This window comes from Eulemur rufifrons, chromosome 28, assembly GCF_041146395.1.
Source record: "Eulemur rufifrons isolate Redbay chromosome 28, OSU_ERuf_1, whole genome shotgun sequence".
Classification (NCBI taxonomy): Eukaryota; Metazoa; Chordata; class Mammalia; order Primates; family Lemuridae; genus Eulemur; species Eulemur rufifrons.
Genome location: NC_091010.1, coordinates 14,099,181 through 14,125,531, shown reverse-complemented (window position 1 = coordinate 14,125,531; position 26,351 = coordinate 14,099,181). Strand labels below are relative to the sequence as shown.

The 26,351-nt window shown below is 44.9% G+C and overlaps 1 protein-coding gene across 4 annotated transcripts; it reads right to left on the bottom strand.

Annotated features, from left to right (window-relative positions):
* Window positions 1-2: 2 nt before the first annotated feature.
* SEC24C (SEC24 homolog C, COPII coat complex component) lies at window positions 3-25,646 on the bottom strand. 4 transcript variants are annotated; one of them, XM_069460918.1, is made up of 24 exons: window positions 25,594-25,646; window positions 23,562-23,761; window positions 20,846-20,981; window positions 11,623-11,795; window positions 11,039-11,410; window positions 10,591-10,727; window positions 9,301-9,369; window positions 7,875-7,986; window positions 7,513-7,640; window positions 6,230-6,368; window positions 5,899-6,014; window positions 5,603-5,727; window positions 5,273-5,464; window positions 4,937-5,030; window positions 4,633-4,749; window positions 4,086-4,256; window positions 3,295-3,391; window positions 3,047-3,192; window positions 2,698-2,836; window positions 2,429-2,547; window positions 2,150-2,329; window positions 1,695-1,886; window positions 1,374-1,463; window positions 3-1,218 (listed from the first exon to the last, which is right to left on the bottom strand). In XM_069460918.1, the coding sequence occupies exons 2-24, from the start codon at window positions 23,731-23,733 to the stop codon at window positions 1,078-1,080; spliced, it is 3,357 nt and encodes a 1,118-aa protein (XP_069317019.1). In that variant the 5' UTR covers window positions 23,734-23,761; window positions 25,594-25,646; the 3' UTR covers window positions 3-1,077. The 4 variants fall into 4 exon arrangements, with proteins under 4 accessions (XP_069317019.1, XP_069317020.1, XP_069317021.1 ...); XM_069460919.1 differs by lacking the exon at window positions 25,594-25,646 and adding an exon at window positions 25,526-25,563; XM_069460920.1 differs by lacking the exon at window positions 9,301-9,369.
* Between the last annotated feature and the right edge of the window lie 705 nt (window positions 25,647-26,351).

Here is a 26,351-nt window from a genome sequence, read left to right as displayed (position 1 = left end):
GGTTACATCTTAATTTATTTCTTTACAAATTAAAGATGCATTGAAAAATAAACCAATGAAGAGAAATGAGAGGTCCAGAGCAGGGGCATCCCAGGCTGGGAGCAGGCAAGCCTGGCCACCATCGAGCCTAGCCCTTGTCCTGCCCCAGCCAGTTGGGGTTGGAAGATAACTGCCAGCAGCTCAAGTCAATACCAAAGCCCAAGTGGTGTCCTGGCGGGAGAGAACCGAGAGCTCCAGCTGCTTCTGCCTCTCTCCCCAACAACCCCCGGCTTTGTTTCCAGTGGAAGCTCAGGGTGGGATGTGAGCTGGCTCTGTGAGGTATTGCAAGTTGATTACCAGGCTCCCTACAGAACCATCCGGTGTTGAGGCCTCTCCAGATGGAAAGGAGGCTGGTATCTCTCCCAGGTTTTAATATACTTTGCAACTCAGTTCCCAGGCTCATTCATCTCTGACAATGTGCCTCTATCCATGGAGAGATCAATCATTGCAAGAGAGAGTGAACGCAGTGGAAACAGAGAGAGAAACCACCACCCTCATTAACTCTGACTTGACTGCTGACTTCCAGGCCCAATCACTTTTCTCTTCACCACCTATGGTCTACACCCCAGCTCTTGTGCACCTGTATGTTTTATCCCTAATATAGGAAGTTGTTGATGACACTGAGCTGAATAAGCCATCCCCTGTAGTAACCCTGGGATCCCCACTCTTTCCTGCCTGCCCCTCTCCTCTTGGAGGCTGGTCCAAAGGGACACAAAGTATTGCCAGGGTCTGGGTGCCTCCAAACCCCCAACACTGAATCATATACAGTGAATTGAGAAACTACATTCATTACAACAGGATTAGCAGGAAAAGGAGGTGGAGTGAGGGGACAGGGGCACCTTCCATCAGCAGGACATGACAGAGTGGTAAGATAATTGAGCCCAGAAAGAAGGTGTCTCCTTATATCTCCCCCTCCCCCCAAAGAGACTGAGGTCAGCTTACATAACTTATAACATATGGAACTGTCCCAATTTCTCTGTTGTCCTGGGGTACTTTCAGGAAGCTGGCCTGGGACCCTATGCCATTTACCCACTTGCTTTAGCTCAGTAGCTGCCGAATCTCCTTATGCATATGACAGAGAAAGTCCACATAGGATGCTCCCCCACTCAGGCTCTTGTCTTCCACCAGGAAGTTCTTGAACAGCATCTCCAGCTTGTCCTCCTGTTTCACCACGATAAGCTATGGCCAGAATGCAGGGTCATGAAGCAAGGCCAAAAGAAATTAAAAATGCCCAGAAATGTTACTAGATTACCCAGTCACTTATTCATCCCCCCCCCTCCTTCCAAGGTGAGGACTTGTCAAGGTACAAAATCCAGGGTGCAGATCAGTGTTACCTTCATGTACCGTGATCTCTGTGCCCTTAAGCTATCAATGAGGTCTCGAACCTTCTTGGACAGTGGATTATCCAGAACTGGCAGAACACTCTAGAACACAAAATTCATTCATCCTTATGGTAAGGTGCTCTGAGTTCAGTCAAGATGGGGCAGCATAGATTTATGCATCATCTGAAACTAGGAAGCCTAGAAGAATGGCAGCACCTCCCTTCTCCCCAGGTGTTCCCTGACATCTAAGAGTAGCACACTAACTTAATTGGCTCCCACTCATTTCACAAAGCATACTTCACACCCATATTCTTCTTGACTCCCTGCCCTCACCAAGCCACTGGTGATCTGACTGAAGGAGGAGACGCTGAAAAGGCTCTGGACAACACCCTGCTGGACACTTGCTCCCACCCAGAGGAAGAGGTTGAGCCCATTCTCCAGCAAATACACATCCCCGTTGCTTAGACGCTCTTCAGATGCTCGAACTGCTGGTGGTTCAGTAGTACTCTCAATGGGAGACTTTGTCTAGACAAAAGGAAGGGGACAAAAGGTTACCAAGGACCATAAGACAAGCTTGCCTCTAACCACACACAAAATTCAGAAAGCTAAGTCCCCAGACACCACCCCTTCTGTGCTCTTAGTAACTCTCAGTGTGAGAATTACATCAGATAATGTATATAAAAACAAATTCATTAGTGTCAGACACAGATAATATTAACCCTTCCTTTTGTCCTTCCAAAAGGCCCTTTTCTCAGTGCAATGTCTCATACTCCAACCCTCAATCGCACCAACGGTAGGAGCCGAGGGTAGAAGAAGACATTGGTCTCAGCCACATCCATGGAGGTAACCAGCTGTCGGACATAGGCACGATCATCAGTAGTGACTTCGGCTCCAGGCTGCAGGACATCACTCTTCAACACACAGTTCAGGTAAACTGGGAGTAGCTTCATGCACTCAGGAAGGATCAACTGAGGGGGTTATCAAAATAAAGTCGACGATCATGAGAAATCTTTCCCAAATGCAAACATTTGTCCCCCCATCCCCCGCTACTAATATGCTTGCCCCACCTGTCCTGCAGAGGAGGGGCTGGCACAGTTCTTTCTGTAACAGGCCAGGATCTGGGCACACTGGGTGATAAGAGTGTCACGAACAGCCTTCAGAGGGCTATTTAGGACTCCCCGGTATGCTGGACGGGAAAGGGAGATACACAGTCAGTGGTCAGCTGCCCATCACATATGCCTTCCCACTGCCACACCTACCCAGGCATGCTGAATCACTGACCATCCCAGACTTTTCTCTCAGCCCCAGTCCCACCCTGCCCTGCCTCTATCCTCACCCAACTTGGCCATGTAGTTGATGAGTGTGTCAGTCTCACAGTTTCGATACAGATCAGCCAGCTGGGTGCAGCAGTTCAGGGCCAGGTTATGAATTCGGAGCCGACGCTGCCCTGCACAGCTGGTGTAAAGCAGGGCACACTAGGGGAAAGGAGAAAGGAGGAACTCGCACTCCTCCCTCACAAAGGCCCTCTGAAAAACTGCCCCTTTGCTATGTTACAAACTAGAAGAGAGAAATGAGCCACTCCCCCACCTAGTCTCTTCTTCTAGTCCTCTTTACCCACTCCTCACCCTTTTCCCTGCAAATGACACCTGACACTTCCTCCCTAGCCCCTGCCTCCCGCCTGCCACCTGCAGGAGGGCTCCACTCTCTTCATTGAGCCGATCATCATGCTTGAACTCCACAGTCACCGTCTTGTCCCCATCCAGCCCAGCCAGCTCCACATCTGTCGTGTTGCTCATGTAGAAAGCTCCAAAGAAATCTACAGCCCGGATACCTGAGGCCACATGAATAGGGTCAGAACTGAAGGTATGACAGGTGCCATATGCCTCCCTCCTAGACTTAGCCCCCCACCTGCTCTTCTGCAACCAGGACTGACCAGTGCTCGTCCGGACCCGCATCACAGCATCAAAGCCAACAACCTTCTGGACATCACGACGCAGGTCACTCAGGAACCGTTCCTGGTCATTCTCCACCTGCAGCCACCCAGGCCCAGAGTCACATCACTGACTACGTAGCTCATCCTGCAGACAATCTCCCTGCACCTCTTTCCTTTACTCTACAAGGCTGCTTAATCATAAGGATAACAGTGAAGATGATAATAACAATGTTGATGACAATAACTTTTTTTTTAAAGAGACAGGGTCGCTCTGTCACCCAGGGTGGAGTGCAGTAGCACAATCAGAGCTCACTGCAGCCTTGAACTCCTGGGCTCAAGCAGTCCTCCCACCTCAGCCTCAACCTATAACAGCTGGGTCTACAGGTGCAAACCACTGCACCTGGCATATATGGTGATAGCTTTCAAGCACTTACTACATGCCAGGCACCACACTGAGTGCTTTACATATAATGATCTAATTCTACAGACAAATCCTAATTAATAAGTATTAGTCCCCATTTTTACAGAAGAAGGAACAAAGGAGGCAGTAATTAAGTAATTTATCCTAGGTCATGTAGCTAGTTAAGTGATGGGGCCAGAATATCAACCCAGGACTGATTCCAAAGCCCATGCTCCTAACTGCTATACACTTGGGGCTCACTTCTTTACACTACACGGTCTTCTCTTCCAACACTATTCCTATTAATGAGCCAGTGGCTGAAGAGCCAGTCCACATGTAAGAAGACATTTCCACCCCTGCTGCACCTGCCACCCAGAATCCCACAACATACCTGAAAGCAAGCATATTTGTAGACAGAGCCACCAGTGAGCTGGGGCACAACAGAGAGCGTCGCTACATCCACATACTGATTAGGGAAAAGGAAGAGATCTACACAGCAGCCTTGGGCCACACACTCTTTGGCTAGGGTCTGATAGGCACCTGTCTGAGGCTGGAACAGAGTCTGGGGAGAAGGAGAAGAAAATGCTCAAGTATCTCAGCTCTTCCCTATTTGAGAACCGTGTATGTAATATGGGATATTTGAACACATGTAAGACTTCAAATCTACTTCCTAGGAGTTTGCTATAGTAAAAATTTCTCTTAAAAAAAAAAAAGTCTACCAAAATGGTAGACCACTATGGATAGTAAGTGAGATAGGTGACGGGGTAGAGAGGTGTGGCAGCAGTGGCAAAGGCTGGCAGTCACAGATGTGACATATGAAAGGGCAAAGTGTCTAGCCCTAGTTCCTATCAAGAAAGTTAAGAGTATGGCATTTTGAAGAGTCCCCACCTTCCTCTATAACGGAAAGTCCTCCCCCAACCCATCTTCCAGTCCCACACCTTCTCCTTGTCTGTGTTGATTAGCTTCCTATCATCTCTGTTCTTCAGTTTCCCTGGGGCCTCTGCCATGGGCAGGGATGTGTGGAACAGAAAGAGCTTCCCTGCACACTCAGCAGCCTAGGAAAAAAGAGAGGATTACTTGTTCATTCATCCCTTCCCTTGCCATTTATTAAGCACCAACTATGTCAAGACAGGTTAACAACTGGACAGCCATCAATCATTGAAGCAGCAGAGGTTGTATTCCAGAGAGTAAGATGGTCAGAAGAAAGTGAGGAAGAGGAGGTTGCCAGGGACTCAGCCTTACCTTCAGGGCCTCCATTCCAGCCTGAATAACTGGGGCAAATACTGTCTCTGTTTCCCTTGTGTCTGCAAACATGTCTGGAATCTGATCCAATAAGCTGAAGAGACAGTGACAGGGAACAACAAAAATTGCTACATAGATTCCAGATGCCTCAGTTCTCAATTCCCTAATGAGTCACCTTGCCTCCATCACCTTGCCTCCAGACGCTGACAACTCCTGAGCCACACTCCCTCATCCATCTACTGTCCACCCCCTCTCTCTGTTCAACTCTCTGGCCTTCTATGATTGTACTCATGCCACCCCCAGGCCTTCTCTTTACCTCCACATTCTGACTCTTACCTGGTGATGACTGCCCGAGACTCATTGACATTGACCAGGAAGCCATCCAGCAGTGGCACAAACATGTCAGCCACATCAGATACAACCATCATCTGTGGCTGGGCCAATGAGCTCTTCACATTGTAGAAATGGAGCACCTTATTGTAGGTGACAAAGCCAACGCGGATTGCTGACTCTTCTGCCCCGCCCTCCCTGTAGAAGGTGACATTGTTACCCAGATCTGCCACCTGTCCACCACCCACAACTTCATGACATTAGGCTCTATCTGTCCAGTCAACCCAGACACCCCATCACCAACCAAAGGAAGCACCTTGGCTCCATAACTCTCACCTAGGCAGAAAGTCTAACAGTGATTTGAGCTCCTCACAGAGGAGCCTGACAAGACCAGTCCTGATGGCATTGTAGGAGACGTCAATCATGAAGATGAAGGCAGGAGGGCTGGGGAACTTATTGTTCTGCAGAGGAAGGAAATGTTGGGGGGAGAGGGGTATCGGTAAGCAGGCCCGTTGACTAAAGAGAAGTCAGCATCAAAGGGGACAACAAACGGGTGAGGGAAATGATAACAGCATTTCTTAGCTGTCTCATTATCCTCCACCCACTGCTCTTCCCATGCTACCTTCCCTCACCTTGCAGTAATCTACAGTGGCCAAGAATTCATAAGAGCCCAGGGATAACTCAGGACGGTCATAAGCATCCACACGTTTGCCGGTATGATCCAGATGTTGAAAATACTGGGGGGGAACTGTGGGGAGTATGGCAGTGTGTTACTCAAAGATCCACTCTCAATCTTAGTATGTCTGGCTCTGGCTGAAGTCACTCTACTGCCCCACATTCCCATGAGTGCCCTACTCCCCCAGCTCCTGAAAAATGGACCCTCATCTATCTAACTAGAACAAGAACAATGAAGATGCATTCAAGAACTTCCCCCACCCCAAATCACAGCTTCCGTGAACATACCATCATTGATACAGCTGCAAAAGCAGCACTGGAAGCGCCTCCCTCCCTCGATGAACTGCATGAAGGGGCACATGTATGCTTTGCAGCGATTGCAGCGCAAAGGGCCAGATTCCCCATGGTCCACGACATAGGGTGAAGCCTATGGAGCAAAGGGGAGGGGGCTCAGACATAGAGGGAAGCTACAGTAGGTTCAGACACGTGCCAGCAGATGAGGAGGAACAGCCTGGAGGGAGAAGGGGAGTGGCTTAGATACTGTGCCTGGGGAGGGAGTACAATGGAAGGGAACGAGGACAAATGATGAGGGTACAGATCACAGGATAATGTCCCCAAGAGTCTAAATTCTATGGTTTCCTCTTTGTATTCCCCAGCCCCAGAACTGCATTTCTCATTGAAAGAAAAGAGGGACTGTGAAACTGGCCATACCAAGCCAGAGGCTGCCACGGGCATGTGAGGAGAAAGCTGAGATTATCTAGATTCATGTTTCTGACCCCATATTCAAGCCTCTTCACTCTTGCCCTAGGGATCTTGACTTCTGCTTCCTTCTCTAACCAAGTATCTATGACACTTCTCCTCCCCTATCCCTGGGATTCTGTGACACCTACTGATGCCCCAGGCAGATGTCACCCTGCAGATAAGAGACCAGTGTCCAACCATTCCCAGTGGGACCCAGGAAGAAACAGAAAAACACACAGAGAGAGCAGAAAATAAACTGAGCCTTGAGCTTCCAGTTATAGAAAATTCTATTTAAATAAGTGAAGCTTGAACGTGAGGGTATCCTACCAAGGCCTGGCAGAACAGCTGTCTAGCTCTCTCTTTTCATGCTGATTTCAGGTACTGGGGTGACAGATCAGAGCCCAAGCCAGGTGAGGAAAGAACTACTGGATCCTAATCTACCTTTTCTCTTATATCCCTAACCTACCTGGGATGACAAGTCAGCATGTAAGGAAAAAGTAGAATGACGTCCTTCTCATCATCTGGGGATGACCATGATATGAGTCTTTCCTACACTCAGCTGTCTTCTCCCCTATTAAGCTGGCCCTGCCTCTTTTTATATTGTTTATTTCCTCTATGGACCCTGTTCCCACCTAGCAATTTCTTGGGCTTTGCTCTCTTCCTTACCATACCCTCCAGGCATGGGGCCTCGGATAGAAAGCTACTAAAGCTACTCTCCCCTTTGCCCAACCAAGATGTCTTCTATTGTGACAGCCAGAATCACATCTAGGAAGCTTTATTCCCCCTCCTTCCCTTCCTTTCATTATACCCTAGCCCCTTCCCTGACTCACCTCCTCTGGGGGCAGCCTTGCCAGTGGCTTGATAACAGCTGCCAGGGGCACCTGAGCCTGCTTAGCCATGTCAGACGTGCAAGGGATATTATAGGATGTGCATCGGATGTATCGGGGACTTGCATTCCCTAAAGGAGGAGGTAGAAGATACGAGTTAGATCAAAGAATCCCTCCAGACACCAGGTCTCCATTGGGGTTGGGGTCTACCCCATCACCTCTGCAAATGCTAGAGCTGATGGTATTTTCCCCCCAAATAAACTAGGGGGAAATGGTCTCTGGTTCAAGACTGACAAAGCCCCATCCATAGCTAATAATCTTGAAAAAAAAAAGCTCCTGTAGGAAGGAGTTAATACCCTTCTCACCTTGGTCTTTTACCAGGAAGTTGGTGGTGACTAAGGGTGGCACCTGGCCCCGTACTCCAGTAACAAATGGCTCTGTACCCCGGTTGTTCCTGTCATCTTCAATGACCTGAATCTGCAGGGAAGAAGTGAAATGAGTGTAGTGACAGAAGAAAAGGAAGTGTCAGGTCCCAGAGTGCCAAGAAAAAGAAAAGGTAGAGCTGCAGCACAGAAACTAAAAATTTGACAAAGAATACCCCATGCACCAGGCCTGCTCTCCTCGGGAAATCATATAAAATGCCACAACGCCAACCTTCCACTCTACAGCACCAAGATAATGGGCTGGCAACACTGAGAATGGGCTACTTTATGAATTATCCTGACCACCAATCAATGGTGAGCACCCTCCTATTCCTTCCATTCCAGAAAAGCTCCAGCTTTGATCACAAATCTTCAGACATGATTGTATTCCACTCCCCTGCCCCATCAAGCCTTCCTCCCTCCTTTCCCCAAGACACATTCTGAGTCAGAGCAGGAAAACAGACAAACAGTAACCATGTATAAATGAATCTACCTGGAATGACTCTACACTCAATGAAATTACAAGGGACAGGGTGAGGAGAGTATTAAACAGCCAGAAATGATCAGGTACGGTGAGGAAGTAGATGCTGCCTTACTTTCAGGTAAGCATCAATGTGGATATGTGGGAGGAGAAAATAAGTACCCAATTCCTATAGCTCAGTCCCCCACATTGTGACAGACTCAGTGAAGGGGAAAAAAAGGATTTGCGATGCTTATAAGACCCTTGTACAGGGTGATGACCTTTGGTCAGTTACTTCAAGATGGGTTTGGTAAAACCAGAAAAAGTAAAGGGCAAATAAGACTCTGTATCTCATATATCTCATACCAGAAAAGTTGAAGTTAGAAATGTATCAGAGTCAAAAAGACTCTCCAGATGAGAAAGTGGCCCACGCTTTCTCAAACCAGCAGTTCCTTCTCCTGCAAGAAATGCCAGTTTGGGATACCATGAACCTGTACATAAGTAGCCATCTACCCAACTGCTTCTCCATAACAGGCTGTATACAAATCAAACCCAAAGTGGAAGGATTTACCACTCAACTTTGTCCTGTTCCATCACACATCACATGCAAGCTCCTGGAGGAGGCAGCAAGGCTAAAACCAAAACTTAACATGCCACCTAGACCACCCTTAGAGCCTGACCTTCTACCACCCCATACTCAAGGCACTGCTGACAGCTTGCTACCTCTTCATTACATGGTGACTTGAGGCATGGCTATCCTTCTAGCTTGTAAAAGTGAGCATCTAGAAAGGCTAAGGGAAGAGAATAGAGAGGGATGGACATGGTGGATGAGGTGAAGATGAGGTTACAGGCATGCATGGATGGCACTAACAAAGGAATGACACACACACACCCACCCTCTGCACTTACTGGACTAGGAATGGCATCAGGGTCTATTCTGTGCCTGGTTTTCTGCTGAGGAGGCAGCTCATTAAGTTGCTTTTAGTGTTTTAATAATAAAGGCAGCAGGGGAATACAGGGAGGGAGACAAAAGAACAAGAGGCAGATGTTACTTCTCTCAACCCTGATGAGTTAGACATGAACAGCTGGAGCCTAGCTTATACTGCTGAATCAAGTCCCCTCTAGATAAATTCCAAGTCTTTCTGGCCCAACATAGAGGCTTTAATGGCTCAGACTACGATGTAGAAAGTTAAGGGAAGGGGGCAAACGGAGGCAAGCAGGGGTTATACAGGGAGGGGCTGAAAGGAAGAAATCTTAAGGAAGAGGAATGTTCCAAAAGGCCAAACCTCCCACCTAAGGATGCTGAAAGAAGCCTCCCCTCACATTTAACTAGAATCTCCTTCTCACTGAAGGAGGGGAAAAGAAGGAGGGGCTGCTTAATCCTCTCGGGTCCCCCTTAGCCAACAGGCTCCCTCACCTGGTAGTTCCCCAAAGGAAGAGGGAAGAGAACAGAATGGAATATGACAATGGCTAAGCATGGTGAGGTAACCGACGTAGAAAATGTTACAGACAGAACTATAAAGTGACCTCTACTTGGGAGTACAGTCCCAGTCTCTATTCTGAGTCTGATGAGGAGGGCCTGAGGATTCTGATGGCTCAGAGGGTGAGAGTCACCCTCTTCCTCAGAGAAGCAGTTTCCCCAGTGGGACTTTACACACAAATTGCCCTCGTAAACTGTAGATGATGCCTCCTCATCCACACAGCAGGAGCCTACCAAACAAAAGTACCAGGGGCTTCCTCCTAAAACTGTCCAACTAAGTGCAGGGAAAAAGCACTGAAGCTTTCCTTCTCTTAACATCTAATATTAGAGAATTTCCACTTGCTCTACCTATTAGGAAGAATGCTAGCCTATTAGATCTAAGGGGACAAGACCCAGCCACTACTCCACAGAAGGGCAAAGGTTACCATGCTATTTATGTCCAATAGTGACAGAATGCAGCCCTCAACCCACAGCTCTACTGACACTGATCACTCTTGGCTTCCCTGCCCAGCTATGGAGTAAAATTGTCCCCAAAAGACTCCTGGAACTTTAAGCTCTAGTTAAAAGAGTCAAAAATCACATCTAGATTCTAGGGCTATAAGATAATGAACAAAAAGGGAAAATTATCAGAAAATGCTATGTAAACATCTCATCTAGGTTGACCTGCTTATCTGGCAAACACAAACCCCTTCCCCAGGACCAGGTAAGTATCTACTCACAGGGCTTGGGATGGCATCAGGGTCCAGGCGCTTAGGAGGCAGAGGCTGAGGAGGCCCAGGCTGACTGCCAAAGGTGGGTGCTCCAGGATAGGGGCTTCCATAATTAGGCTGAGGGCCCCGGGCTGGTCCAAAGGAACCTAGAGACAAGGGTACAAGGTTGATAAACTCAAAATCCCCTCCCTATCTCTTCTTAAGGCCTTGGGAAAATGACTAGATTCCTATAAACATAGAATTATTAGGACACTAGTGCCTGGCAAAGCCATTCAGAGAAAGACCACACTTTGAACTATGAGAAAAAAGACTGTCTTGTAAACCCCACATCCTAGTCATAATACCCTGAATTTGTCCATCTAGTTTACCACTTAGCAAGCAATACTAAAAACAAAAACCAAAAACATCTGAATAGCTGAAGCCTTTGGCTTTTAGCCAGACTTTAGCAAAGACTCACCATTTTGTTGCAGCTGATAGCCTGGCTGCTGGGGGGAGTGCATAGGTGGTGGTGGTCCCGGGGGCCCAGTCATTTGGGTGCCAGGGGACAGAGCTTGAGGAGAGGGTGAGGACACATGGTTGGGCTGGCTCACTGGGGGCCCTCCAAAACCCTGTCCAGGCAGGAGTGGACCAGTCACTGAAGGCATCCGAGGACCCCCTGAAGCTGGGGGTGTGAAGCTGGAGGCCTGTGATGGGGCAGATCGCTGGGGAGTCTGGACCCCAAGATAACCTTGGGCCTGGCCAATGGGAGGAGCCTGGCCCTGAGGATAGGAGCCATACAGACCAGAGTTAGGGAAACTTCCTGAGGCTGAGGCCAGCGATGTTGGTGGGCCTAAGAAGTAGAAGAGGTAGAGTCAGAAGCCCAGTCATTCTGCCTCCTTGTTCAGTAAATCACTTCCCTCTCCACACAAGAGGGACAGGTATGACCATCTCGTCTTCTGGGGCTCAGAGACACAGGAAATAAAAGAGATTCAAGTATAACCCCAGAGCCTAATGCCTCTGAAAAGAAGGGAACAGTATCATTCTGTGGTCACAGCTACTTACCATAGCCCAGCCCTGAAGTGGGAGGAGCTGGGGCCACAGCACCACTGATCTGCATTCCAGCCAGCTGTGTGGTCACCTGTGCACTTGTCGGGGGAGGGCCATAGGGCTGAAGCACAGCTGGCTGGCTGACCACAGGGGCCAGTGAGGACCCAAATGGCTGAGACCCAGGTAGCCTGTGAAGATGAAACGAAGGAAAGAAGTGACTAGCAGGACTGAGACACCCTCTGAAGTTGGCAGGAGCTCTACCTCATACAGGAAGCTACTTTGTTTTGCGGCATCTTACTCTCATCCTGAGCTCTTATATGGCTTTATATTTTTGTATATTTGCAGGTAAATTACATTCCTGATTATCTACATGGTGATTATTCATGGAAAATCTTGTTTTCCACTAGCTTCACTCCACAAACATATGCTAAGCACCTTCAGATCAGATATCATTTTCTCTGCTAGTTAAATTATCGCTGCCTCTGCCTCAAGTCTTTGTTGACAAACCTCCTCAGTTTTGTGATCTGAAACCTGAAGGTACTGAAAGAGAAGGCACACATAAGCATGCCCCCACAGGCACTTTATAAATGTGGGAACAAACAAACGCAGTTTGATTATTCAACTTTTAAACCAAAGTATTTATTCATTTATCCTGGGAAAGGTGTTAGAAAAATCTGTAAGATCAGAGAAGCAGCCCAGCTAAGTTTGGCATTCAATATTAATCAGAATGATGATGTTAACTGTACCAGAAATGGACTACAGAAACAGGACATAAACTGGGTAGCCTTCCAGCTGGGTCTATTTAGCAACACCTTGTTACTTGGATAGCTATGTCGGAAACCTGCATGGTATCAGACAGCACATTTAAATATAAATACAAAAACCATTCCAATATAATCACATACTAACTATAAGCAACTGCACTGTTATTTTATGGAGATATTACTGCAGATGTCTATAACATAGGATGTTTTTTTTTTTCTGTTTTTTTGAGACAGAGACTTGCTCTGTTACCCAGGCTAGAATACAGTGGCATCATCATAGCTCACTGTAGCCTTGAACTCCTGGACTCAAGAGATCTTTCTGCCTCAGCTTCTTGAGTAGCTAGGACTACAGGTGTGCACCACCATGCCTGGCTAATTTTTTTTTTTTTTTTGGTAGAGACAAGGTCTTGCTATGTTGCCCAGGCTGGTCTTGAATTCCTGAGCTCAAGCAATCCTCCCACCTCAGCCTCCAAAGGTGCTGGGATTACATGAGCCACCACGCTTGGCTTGAACAGCTTTTTAATGTGTTCTTTGGCCAATTATGTCTCTTATAAAGTACTATTCTAGTTTTTCCCATTATTTTTTCAGTTGAATTGTCTTTTTCTTATTGGTTAGCAGGAGTTCTTTATATATTGTGAATATGGTTTCATCTGTTTATGTCTATTTTATGTGTAAATATCTTTTTCCATTCCACAACTTGTCTTTCCAATATAGTTTCCGCTCACTGTCTTCCTCTCTGATTATTCCTATCAGCACAAAAGCATACAAACATCTCAAAAAAATAACCAACTACAGTGGAGACAACCCAAATGTCTGTCAACAGATGAATGGATAAACAAAAGTGATATATAGCCACACAATGAAATATCACTTGGTCACCCAAAGGAATGAGGTTCTAATATATGCTACACTACACAGATGAGCCTTGAAAACATTATGCTAAGTGAAAGAAGTCAGTTACAAAATATCACATAGTATATGATTCCATTCTTCTTTTTTTATTCCTTAGAGACAGGCTCTCACTATGTTGCCCAGGCTGGTCTCAAACTTCTGGCCTCAAGTGATCCTCCCGCCTCAGCCTCCCAAGTAGCTGGGATTATAGGCATGAGCCACCACATCTGTCAGTATATGATTCCATTCTAACAAAAGTCCAAAATAGGGTTTTTGTTGTTGTTGTTGTTTTTGAGACATGGTCTTGCTCTGTTACCCAGGCTGTAATGCAGTGGCATCAGCTTAGCTCACTGCAACCTCAAACTCCTGGGCCTGCCTCAGCCTCCTGAGAGCTGGGACTATAGGCACATGCCACCACACCTAGCTAATTTTTCTGGTTTTTTGTAGAGATAGGATCCCATTATGTTGCCCAGGCTGGTCTTGAACTTCTTGGCCTCAAGTGATCCTCCTGCCTCAGCCTCCGAAGTGCTAGGATTACAGGCATGAGCCACCATGCCCAGCCCAAAATAGGGAAATTTATAGAGACAAAAAGTAGATCAGTAGTTGCTTAGGGTTGGAGGTGCAGGGGAATGGAGGAATAGCTAAATAGGGATAGCTATTTAGCTACAGGATATGGTATTTCTTCTTGAGATGATGAAAATGTTCTAAAACTGTGGTGATAGTTGCACATATCTGTGAATATACTAAAAACTACTGAATATACTAAAACACCCTAAATAGGTGAATTGCATGGTATATGAATTATATCTCAAAAAAACTGTTTTTAAAAAATCCAACAGGCCAGGCACAGTGGCTCATTCCTGTAATCCTAGCACTCTGGGAGGCTGAAGCGGGAGGACAGCATGAGGTCAGAAGTTCAGGACCAGCCTGAGGAAGAGTGAGACCCATTTCTACTAAAAATAGGAAAAAAAAATTAGCTGGTGTCGTGGTGCATAACTGTAATCCCAGCTCCTTGGGAGGCTGAGGCAGGAGGATCTCTTGAGCCCAGGAATTTGAGGTTGCTGTGAGCTAGGCTGACACCATGGTACTCCAGCACAGGCAATAGAGTGAAACTATCTCAAAAAAACAAAAAGATCCTTTTTTGTAGGTTAATTTTCCTTTTTTTCCTAAGTTTATCCCTTAGTAGTTTTTTCAAGCAGGTCTATACATGGGCTCAGTCTGAAAATGTCTTTATTTGCCCTCTCTCTGAATAAGGTACATCATTCTAGATTGACAACTATTTTCCCTTAAAGCTTTCAAAGTACTCTTCTACTATTCTGCTATCCTCTAATAGTCTCCATTGACTCTAATCAACTTTTTTTCCTCTGAGAATCCCTTATGGCCTGAGTTGAGGGAGTACAGTTGTTTCACATTTGCTTCTGGAAGGTACTCCAACGATACTGTCACCCAAGATCAACCTTTTTTAAAAAAACTTATTGAGACATAATTTCCATACCATTAAATTCACTCCTTTTAAGTATACAATTCAGTGGTTTTTTTGTAAATTTATAGAGTTATGCAATCAACTCCAGAATCCAATTTTAGAACATTTTCATCACCCCAAAAAGAGTCCTCATGTCTAGTTGCAGTCGCAAGACCTTTTTTGTTCACTCACTCACAGTCAGCCTCAGAGAAACAGAACGCCTTATCTCACTCTGCCAGTGTGCAGATTTTTTTCATAGTCTACTTATTCATTGAAGGTGCAGCCCAGGTCCAGACTTCATAAAGAAGGTCTCAATTCCAAATCTCCTCTCAGGAAAGCCCAAGGACTCATCTCCCATCCCTCATACCTGCTTAACATATGGCCCTGGGTTCTCAATATGATTTAATTCCACCCATCTACAGGCAACCACAGTATCAATTTACTACTCTGATTTTCAGTCCTCACTTGGTCTCTGGAACTTGACGATCTCACTTTCTTTCTTTTAAGCTTAACTATGCACTTGAAAAAATGTTTTGTTTCTATTCCATCTCTCCTTTCTAGATGTTTGTTGCAGAAAGGTTTTCAGGACAGATTAATCTACTAGTAGTTGAAATTCTTTGACTTACTCCAACTAGGCAGTTTTCTTCATCTTTCCACTGAAACTGCATTTATCAGTGCTGTCAGCCTTACCACATCCAATGGTCAATTCTTAGTCATCATCTTACCTTTCAGCAACTGACACAGCTGATTATACTCTTGCCTTCCTGAAATATTTTCTTCACCTGGTTTCAGAATACCACACTCTCCTGGCTTATCTCCTATCTCATTACTGCTCTTTCTCATTGTCTTTTTTTTTTTTTTAAGAGACAGGGTCTTGCTATGTTGTCCAGGCTGGTCTCAAACTCCTGGCCTCAAACAATTATCCTGCCTCAGCCGCCGAAGGCGCTGAAATTATAGGTGTGAGCCACTGCACAGGTTTTATCATTGTCTTTTGATGGCTCCTCTTCTTTCCTTTTAAATGTTGGTAAGCTCCCAGTAGTAGTCCTCAATTCTCAATGCTCACTTTCTAAGTGATTTCACCAAGTCCCATGGCTTTAAATAATATCTCTAGACTGAGGACTCCCAAATTTTTATCTTCTGTCCTGACATTTGTTCTGAACACAGATTTATATATACACTTGCCTATTCAAAATCTCTACTTACATAATAGTCATAGCTTTCTAAATCTATAATGTCCAAAATAAAACCCTTCATTTCACTCCCAAAATCTATTCTTTCTCAAATATTCCTCATCTCAGTAAATAGCACTATATACCCAGATGCTTAAGCCAACAAGCTAAGAGACTTCCAGAATTCCTCTTTCTTTCTTAACCCACATCCAATCCTATTGACTCCACCTTCAAAATGTATCCCAAATCTCACTATAGTCATCCCTTGGTATAGTTCCAGGATCCTCCGCAGATAACAAAATCTGCAGATGCTTAAGTCCCTTATATAAAAGGGTATATTTCATATAATCTACACGCATCCTCCCATATACTTTAAATCATCTCTAGATTACTTATAATACCTAATACAATGTAAGTGTTATGGAAATAGTTATAAAACCATATTTTTAAAAATTGTTATATTTTATTGTTTTGTTTTGTTTTGTTTAAGAGATGGGGTTTTGCTATACTGCCCAGGCTGGACTCAAACTCCTGGGCTCAAGCAATGTTCCCACCTCAGCCTCCAGTAGCTGGAACTATAGGTGCAAACCACCAAACCTGGCTTACTGGGGTTTTTTCTCAATATTTTCCATCCACAGTTGATTGAATCCACAGATGAGAAACCCATGAATACAAAGGGCTGACTGTATTTTCCAATACCTCTATTACTACCAAATCAAGATTATCTCTTACCTGAACTACTGCAATAGCCTTCCAATAGGATTCCCTACTTTTCCTTTAAACAAACAAACAAACAAACAAATCCCATGGAGAACTACCTATTTTTACTCCTGAATCCAGCAAAATGATCTCTTTTGTTTTTAATTATTATGGGTACATAATAGTTGTATGTATTTATAGGGTACATGTGATGTTTTGATACAGGCATACAATGGGAATTAATCAAATCAGGGTAATTGGGGTATCTATCACCTTATAATTTTTTTGTGTTAGGAAAATTCCAATTCCACTCTTTTAGTTATTTTAAAATTTTTTTTTTTTTTTTGAAACAGAGTCTCACTCTGTTGCCTAGGCTAGAGTGCCATGGTGTCAGACTAGCTCACAGCAACCTCAAACTCCTGGGCTCAAGCGATCCTTCTGCCTCAGCCTCCTGAGTAGCTGGGACTACAGGCATGCACCACCATGCCTGGCTAATTTTTTCTATATATTTTTAGCTGTCCAGATAATTTCTTTCTATTTTTTTAGTAGAGATGGGGTCTCGCTCTTGCTCAGGCTGGTCTCAAACTCCTGAGCTCAAATGATCCACCCACCTCTGCCTCCCAGTATGCTAGGATTACAGGCATGAGCCACTGTGCCCGGCAAACAAACATTTTTTTAAAAATTATGAGAGAATGGGGAGAGCATATGCAAAATAAACGTTTTAATGTTTTTAGCAATCACATTGATGATCATGTTATTACTGTTATATTGATTACTGTTGCATGTAATAAGGGATAGAATAAATGAGAAATTGTGGCATATTCCAATATTCTGTAATCCCCATGTCCTTAAGAACCAACATTCCTGGTATGAAAGAAAAGAGACACAGATGTAATAGAGAAAAGGTTAAGTAAAGGCTCTGTAGTCTTGAATTTGAAGTACAAATATAAGCAAATGAGGTATTTTATCTTTAATATACATAGATACATGTTTCTTAGCTCTGGTTACCTAAAAGGCCTAGAATATAACCAGTTCAGTAACAATGAGCATTCCTTGTAACCAGATTATAGCCTTGAAATATCATTTCTCACTAAAAAATAAAGGATTCTTGGAAAAATGGCTAATTTCTAGCCTGGAACTACTAGGGTCATGTCAAAAGGACTCAGGAGGCCAGGCGTGGGGGCTCACGCCTGTAATCCTAGCACTCTGGGAGGCTAGGGAGGCTCTCTGGGAGACTCAGGAGGATCATTTGAGATCAGGAGTTCGAAACCACCCTGAGCAAGAGCGAGATCCCATCTCTCCTAAAAATACAAAGAAATTAGCTGGACAACTAAAAATATAGAAAAAATTAGCCGGGCATGGTGGCACATGCCTGTAGTACCAGCTACTCGGGAGGCTGAGGCAGAAGGATTGCCTGAGCTCAGGAATTTGAGGTTGCTGTGACTGTGAGCTAGGCTGACGCCATGGCACTCTAGTCCGGACAACAGAGTGAGACTCTGTCTCAAACAAACAAAAAAAAAAGGACTCAGGAGCCAACCTGAACTTCAATGATGATAACTGCAGTATACTAAAACGCATCAAATATATTTAAACTTACATATTCTTAATGACATTTAAGAAAAGAAGAAAGGCAGGGAGTAGTGGCTCAAGTCTATAATCCCAGCACTTTGGGAAGTTGACGTAGAGGATCACTTGAGGTTAGGAGTTTGAGACTAGCCTGGGTAATATAGCAAGACCCTGTCTCTACAAAAAGAAAATTAAGGAAAAAAAAAAAATACCTAGCAGGGCATGGTGGTGCATGCCTGTAGTCCCAGCTACTTGGAAGGTGAGGCAGAAATATTGCTTGAGCCCAGGAGCTCATGGCTACAGTGAGTTATGATCGTGCTATTGCACTCTAGCCTAAGTGAGAGAGCAAGACCCTGTCTCAAAAAAAAGACAAGATTGGTCATGTACAGTAGATGACAGGGAACCAATCTCTTCCCTTGTAAACCAGTAAAGAAAGGTAAAGAATTAAGTATTTATCCTACATGAAATGCACAACTGGTAACCCAATAACAGATAATGAGAAATGACTATAATGGTATTCAAACAAACAAAAAAGAAAAAAGAACTTGGTTATCACCATTTTGTAAACTCCATGAATAAACATACATAGGCATTAAGCATCAACAACTGCTAACATCACAAAAAGATAGAAAGCAAGACATTATGCACCTCCTACAGTCTTGTCCCATACTGCCAAAAGGGATCAAACCTAAGTCTGATACAGTCTCTGGATCTAAATGCCAATTTGCAGAAAATACAGAGGAAAGAGAAACACACTGAACTATAACATGAACATGCAACTAGAAGAATCCAGACTGTGGGAAAGTCTTCAGAAAAATTGCCTTGTTTTCTTCAACAAATAGTAAGAAAAAAAGTAAGGGAGAGGCAGAACCTATAAACTTAAGACACATCAAGTTTTTTTCATGTGGGCAAAACTAAATCATGTTATCTAGGGATATACATTTGAGTGTAAACTATTTTAAAAATCACAAGAAAGTAGTTACTAGTACTAGGGGAGGGAGAGAGCAATGGTTGAATTGAGGCACATGGAAAGGATTCCTTGGCAGGGGGGCAGAGTTCCATTTCTTGACCTAAGTTGTAGCTACAAAGAAGTTACCTTTCTCATAATTTACTAAGACATACATTTGTAGGCCGGGCGCCGTGGCTCACACCTTTAATCCTAGCACTCTGGGAAGCCAAGGCGGGAGGATTGCTCAAGGTCAGGAGTTCGAGACCAGCCTGAGCAAGAGCGAGACCCCTGTCTCTATAAAAATTGAAAAAATTAGCCAGGCAACTAAAAAATAGAAACAAAAAATTAGCCAGGCACTGTGTCAAGTGCCTGTAGTCCCAGCTCCTCAGGAGGCTGAGGCAGGAGGATCGCTTGAGCCCAGGGGTTTGAGGTTCCTGTGAGTTACGCTGACCCCAAGGCACTCTAGCCCGGGCAACAGAGCAAGACTCTGTCTCAAAAAAAAAAAAAAGATACTCTTCCCCCAGATTTTTGTATGTCTCATGCCTCACTTCACTGAGGTCTCAAACATCACTTCTGAGAGGCTTTCCTTGATCAGATTATTTAAAACAGCTCCCTACCTCCTCACCAATCAGTCTGTATATCCTCGCCATGTTTTATAACTTCGTGTATACTTGTCTACTTGTTATCTTGTATATACTCCACTCATTTGCCTTACCCAGGCTTACATTCAATGCTAAAAATACATATTCGGGACCCAGTGAAAGTGTCAGAAAGTGACTCTTCCATTGCCACATCCCCTACCCACTTATACCTCATTCTTTTTTTTTTTTTTTTTTTTTTTGAGACAGAGTCTCACTCTCTTGCCTGGGCTAGAGTGCCATGGCATCAGCCTAGCTCACAGCAACCTCAGACTCCTGGGCTCAAGCGATCCTCCTGCCTCAGCCTCCTGAGTAGCTGGGACTACAGGTGCTTGACACAGAGCCTGGCTAATTTTTTGTTTCTGTTTTTTAGTTGCCTGGCTAATTTTTTTGATTTTTAGTAGAGACAGGGTGTTGCTCTTACTCAGGCTGCTCTCAAACTCCTGACCTTAAGCGATCCTCCCACCTCAGGCAGCCTCCCAGAGTGCTAGGATTACAGGCATGAGCCACCGTGCCTGGCCCTACCTTATTCTTTATTTACTGAAAACAAATTATACTCCAACAGAGATGACTGCCTCCTTTAAAGAATTTCCATGCTAAGATGGGTTTATTGGGTCACGCACCACTGGTGTCTTTATGATTTATTTGGGTTTTCCTTTGAGTATCTTTTGGTTCATAACTGGTCATCCCCAAACTTAACCGGTCAGTCCTACTAAGTAGCTAGTCTAGAAGAAAGGGGAAGCCAGAGGAGACATAAATAATCCTGAGGTTCCCTCTTCCTGTTTCTCCCTTAGAGTGGGTTCAGTAGGACTCCAACTATTATTAAAGATGTATGTCTGCTAACTAAGAAAACCTCAAGTTTACAGAAAATGAAGAACATGCAAAAGAACACAGGTACTAAGATGGGTCAATAATCCACAGGCCTGGACATCAGCAGCACCTGTAACTTGGAAAAAAGAACAAAAAATACAAAAGGGTAAAGAAAAGATAAAAAAGGATTTCTAAGAAAGATGAAGGGGAAAAAAAGGAAATAGACCCCCACACATTCCTAACCTTTCTATTTTCCATCAGATCAACTTTAGGTTGACCCAAATACATACCTTTGCATCTGAACAGTGGAGCTTGGCCCATTCTGTACATCTCCTTGGCCAAATTGGCCATATGTAGCCTGGCCACAAGGGGCCTGTGCTGTTGAGGCTGGAGGTGCCCCTGAGGAAGGTGGGGCTCTTGACATACCTGAGGGTAAAGGACAGAAACTAAATTATTGGGAAATAACTTTCTCCTCTACCCTGAGCCAGGAATGCAAAGCAAGGATCAATAAACTCAGACCTTCACTGACCCAATACCACAGCTTCAAAGCAAAAAGGACACTATTAACATGCAACTCTAGCTACGGCAGATTCGGAACACAGATGTCTAACAGAGGGCCTACACTCTCCTAGACAGGCATCCTAGAAGTGAAGCACTAACCAGAGCCACAAAAATGTAGGGCCTTCCTGTTATCACCATACTCTCTCACTTAATCCAGGACAGTCTAACGTTTTTATGCTAGACAAAAAGTCAACACTTTTAAGGAAAAGATCTAACTCTAGAACTCAGAAACTTGGAGCACATATGAGAAAGGTGCCACAGAAGATCACCAAGTGATATACTGAACTAGGTTTTAAAGAAAGGCAGCTCTTGCCAAGCGCGGTGGCTCACACCTGTAATCCCAGCACTTTGGGAGTCCAAGGTGGGAGGATCCCTTGAGACCAGGAATTTGGGGTCGCAATGAGCAATGATCTCACCACTGCACTCCAGCCTGGGTGACAGAGTGAGACTCCATCTCTTAAAAAAAGAAAGAAAAAGGAAAAAGAAAGGCAGCTCTTGGGGAGACTATTCTGCCACCCTCTTCTCCATTCATTCTACTTATACTAACCATATCCATTTCAACCACTTCAAAGTATGGAAGCTTCCAATAGCACATGACTGAGGAAAGTGTTCCCATAGGCTGCAGACCTTGTTTCTCCCCAAACAGTTCAATCAGGACAGTTGGCCTGTCCTCCTAGTGCTGTCACCTATGTGCTCGCAAAAGCTGTATTCCATCCTTTCCAGTCATCAGAGCTGCCATCAAAGCTACTTCATCCTTCCCTTATAAAATGCAGGAAGTGATTAGTTACTTGGCACATCACTTTTGAAATGTTGATGACCCCTGTTCAAAGAATTGCTTTTCATTTGCTCTGCCCTCAGTAAGGATTAAACATTATAGAACCTGCCTACAAGACCATGATTTCTAAACTTTTTCACTAACCATGACAGAACCAGGTATGTTTTCCTCTCCATAACAAAGCTTTCTCTTCAGAGAATGCCAAACTCCATCTTTTTTTTTTTTTAAATAGAGACGGGGGTCTTGCTATTTTACCCAGGCTAGTCTAGAACTCCTGACCTCGAGCAATCCTCCCAACTCAACCTCCCAAAGTGCTGAGATTACAGGAGTGAGCCACTGCATTGGGCCTCAAACTCCATCTTTTTTTTTTTTTTTTTGAGACAGAGTCTTGCTCTGTTGCCTGGGCTAGAGTGCCATGGTGTCAGCCTAGCTCACAGCAACCTCAAACTCCTGGGCTCAAGCAATCCTCCTGCCTCAGCCTCTCGAGTAGCTGGGACTACAGGCATGTGCCACCATGCCCGGCTAATTTTTTCTATATATTTTTAGTTGTCCAGATAATTTCCTTCTAATTTTTAGTAAAGACGGGGTCTCGCATTCCTGACCTTGAGCGATCCACCCTCTTCGGCCTTCCAGAGTGCTAGGATTACAGGCGTGAGCCACCGAGCCCGGCCTTCAAGCTCCATCTTGATAAGTTAGGACGTGACAAAGCAGAGATGGACTCTGTCCAGCCAAAGTCCTAGCCCAGAGTACAGCTCTTCTAAAGATCTGAGACCTAATTTCACCACTTCAAAAATTTTTTTCACAGTTTTAATTAAAATGGTAATAATCTATTCATTTCCCAAATCTTACCTATGCCTCCTTGGTGCCTTCTTTTTCCCATATCCCTTTATGGAATTCACTGTCTTAAAAAGATAAAGAGTTGGGCATACCCTAAGTCCCAGCTAGCCTAACCAGAGATCTGCTGTTAACTACTTTCCAAGAAGCCCCTCTGGATAATCTGTAGAGTACCGGCTGCTCTTCTTGAAAAAGTAATGTAAATGCCAAACACTAAACCTTAAGCAGCACCAGATTAGTCTTCTCTTATTGCCGTGATATTACAGAGCATCCAAGAAGCAGCAGAAACTCACACCAAGAAAAACAAATGATCTCAGAAAAAGATATGAGAGGTACCAAAAGTCAGGCACACAAATACCACACTTTTCATCCATGAACTATCTCCCCTTGCCCCAGAGTCATTTATAGATAGAACCAGCAGTCCAGTGAGAAGCAATCTCAATATATATGAGCAACAACTGATTTCAAGGAGACTTTAGGTCAACAGGAAATATTCAATCCTGGCCATAGAGTCTGGAGGACCTGTGACCACAACCCTTCCGTTCAGCTCTGAACAATGCAGCAAGGTGAGGCTGCACCAGGTAACATCCACAGGAAGTGATCTGCCATTGAACCTGGAAGATGTGCCCCCACTAGATGTCTTAAGGCAGAAATACAGTCACCCTACCTAAAAGCAGGGAAGGGCAAACTGCCCACAGGGATCTCCATTACAGAGACCTAGACTCATGTTCCTCAATTCCAGTCACCTAAACTCTCCAGCTAAGGCAGCTTAGCTAGAGCAAACAACCCAACCTGAAGACTTCTTTTCCTAGCTCAAAGGAAACTTACAAACATACCTTGGGGAGGTGTCTGCTGATAGCCTGGTACTGGGCCATTGTAGGCTCCATAGGGAATGGGGGGTGCTGTGGACCCTGGTTGCCCACCATAGCTGGACTGATGATACCCTGGGTAGATGGGCTGGGGCTGCCCAAATGGTGGCACAGGTGGAGCTGACTGGTTGACGTTCATTATGAAAGCATCCCCGATTTGGTCTCACCTATTAGATGAGAGAGAAAAGAGAAATTAGTCAAAAGGAACTTTCTAAAGAGAGCAACTAATCAGGGCTGGAAGAAGTGATAAAAAGAAATTGATCATATCAGGCAGTGGTCAAATTAATCATTCCCACACTATCACAGGATCTTAGTAATTTTCTGCCTCAGCCAGTACCCAATTTACCTCCTAAAAGCAAGGATTTTGTTGCTCTGAATGTCATATTTTGTCACTGCCAGAAAGGTATAAATTTCAACTTCAGATAGGCCCACTGGAATGGAGCAGCAGTCTCCATTCCCCAGCGGTATGATTTCTAGTGTCTAGTCACACAAAGAGTCCTGTGGCTGACAAATTACCATGCTACAGGCAAGTGAAACAATGTTCCCACTTTCCACTCATTCATTCTAGCATCCATTCATCCATTCATTCAACAAACACTGAGTACCCTCTAGTGTGCTAGTGATTTTAAATCACTCAGGCTAAATGTCTACCACAGATCAGCTAACATTTTCCCCCTTCAATGACAAAATTTAGAGTAACTGATTTAGAGTAATGACATTCTTTGGCTAACCTCCCATAATCCTTGCTGCCAAGGCAGTGGACTTGAACTAACAACAAAAAAAAAATAATAATAAAAAAATAAATAAACTGCCATAATCCAAATGCTACTCCAACCGCAGTCTTTCCACCAAAAGAGTAGATGGATCTTAAAATTGAAGCATTAAAATCACGAAATGCAAAGGACACCTGAAAACTCTGGCAAGGCAACAGATGAGAATTGAGTGCAGGCCAGGCGCAAAAACTTCTTCACATAATTGAGGGAAACAGAATCAGTGGCAAAGTTAGATTTCATGGAAAAGATCACTTATCTTTTCCCTCAAGCAGGAGACTGTAAGTATTCTGAATCCCAATGCACTTCTCCAAATCTCCTGTTTCTGCTCCCCTCATATGGTTGTTATAAATCTAGGCCACCATCAAAATTATTACAATCTTGCTCAGCAACAGAGGGATGAATGAGGGTGCCTTCCTAGGTCGGGTCTTTCCAAGAAGAAAACTATCTGACCACATCTAATCAGGCTTATCATTCCAAAAGACTTCCTATAGACAGAAGTGGCCCAGGGAGCAGGAGCGCTCACAATTGCTGCAGTGGAACAACAGGCCTCACCCCTTTGCTAGGAAGGGCCATCTTCATTAAGAAAAGCTGAGCTGATTCTGGATTAGAACTTTTTAAACTCAAAGCCATCTCAGTAGCTGTTCTTCCAAATCCTAAACATTACACAGGTCACTGACATTAAGCTTGACAGATGTCCCCCTTCCTTTATCTTTCTAAAGTGAGGGTGGGGTGGGGGGAAGGAAAGGATCTTCTCCAGGAAATAATCTCCTCAAACACACTCAAGAGCCTGGAGTCAGGCTCAAGTCTCGACTCTATTCCGGGTGGGCAGTTAAGGGTGACAACCCAAGGGGGCGGGGCAAGCTTCCTAGAACTCTGAAAGTAGTCAAGCAGTGGAGGCTGGGAGCGCCGAGGATCAAGATCAGGAAGCCGGGAAGCCAACTTCTAGGGCCACGATAAGAGAGAGGGCTGGTCTGTTAAGAAACATAGAGACTAAGCGTCTTGCGCCCTTCAACGGGCTCGGGGCAGGAAGCCGGAGCCGGAATCTGGGCCGGGAGGCGAAGGGAGGGTCTAGGACAGATCCAGGATCGTGGATGCGTGAGGTGAGGGTCTCTTTCTGGGCCCCGCCCCCAGGCTCCTCCCTTCCTTCTGAAACCGTACCCCGATCTGGCCAGTAATACCCTGGCCTCTGATTTCCTACCCACCAACGTCCCAATGCCACTCCTCACCCGGCTCCAGATCCAGGTTCGACTTCGTTCCTAACGTCAAGGCTCCCAGGCTCCACTTCCGGTTCCGAGGGAGCCGTTGCGTCACCCCCGGAAGTTCCTCCCCCACGCTCTAGGGCCGGGCCACTACTTCTGCCACGTCTGCACAAGGCACGCATTCAGGAACCCGGATGTCGCGCATGCGCCACTGCTCTCTGACATCATGGCCACCCCGGGGAGGGTTCGCTGAGTCGTATGCATTTTCCTTTTTTTTTGTTTTGTTTTGTTTTGTTTTGTTTTGTTTTTCAGATGTTCTGGTCACTTTATGGTCTCACCAACTGAGTTGCGATTATAAAGGCTGAGTGAAACTATCTTTAGTAACGCCCCTTCAATCCACCTTTGACGTATTAGTGACCTCTGGTCTAGAGTCTTGTCATTTCCTGTTGACCCGTGACCCCATTGATTTCCGGCCTCTAGGTTGATTTCACCCATGACCTTTGCTGGTCATGAAATTTGCAGAACGTGTGGTGGTGGTAAAGGGTACTAATTCTGCTATCAGGCTGCATGCATGGGATCGAGTTCTGGTACACTAGTTTGAACAACTAACTGTGCATCCAGTTTTTTTATCTGGATATATAAAATGGAAATAATAGTACCCATCTAAGTGTCTTGAAAGGATGGAATTAGACAGGTCACATAGATTGCGTGACATCATAGTAAGCGCTCAGTAAAGGTCAGTTGTTATTAACCATTTTCATACAGCGCCTTGGTTTAGGTGCAGA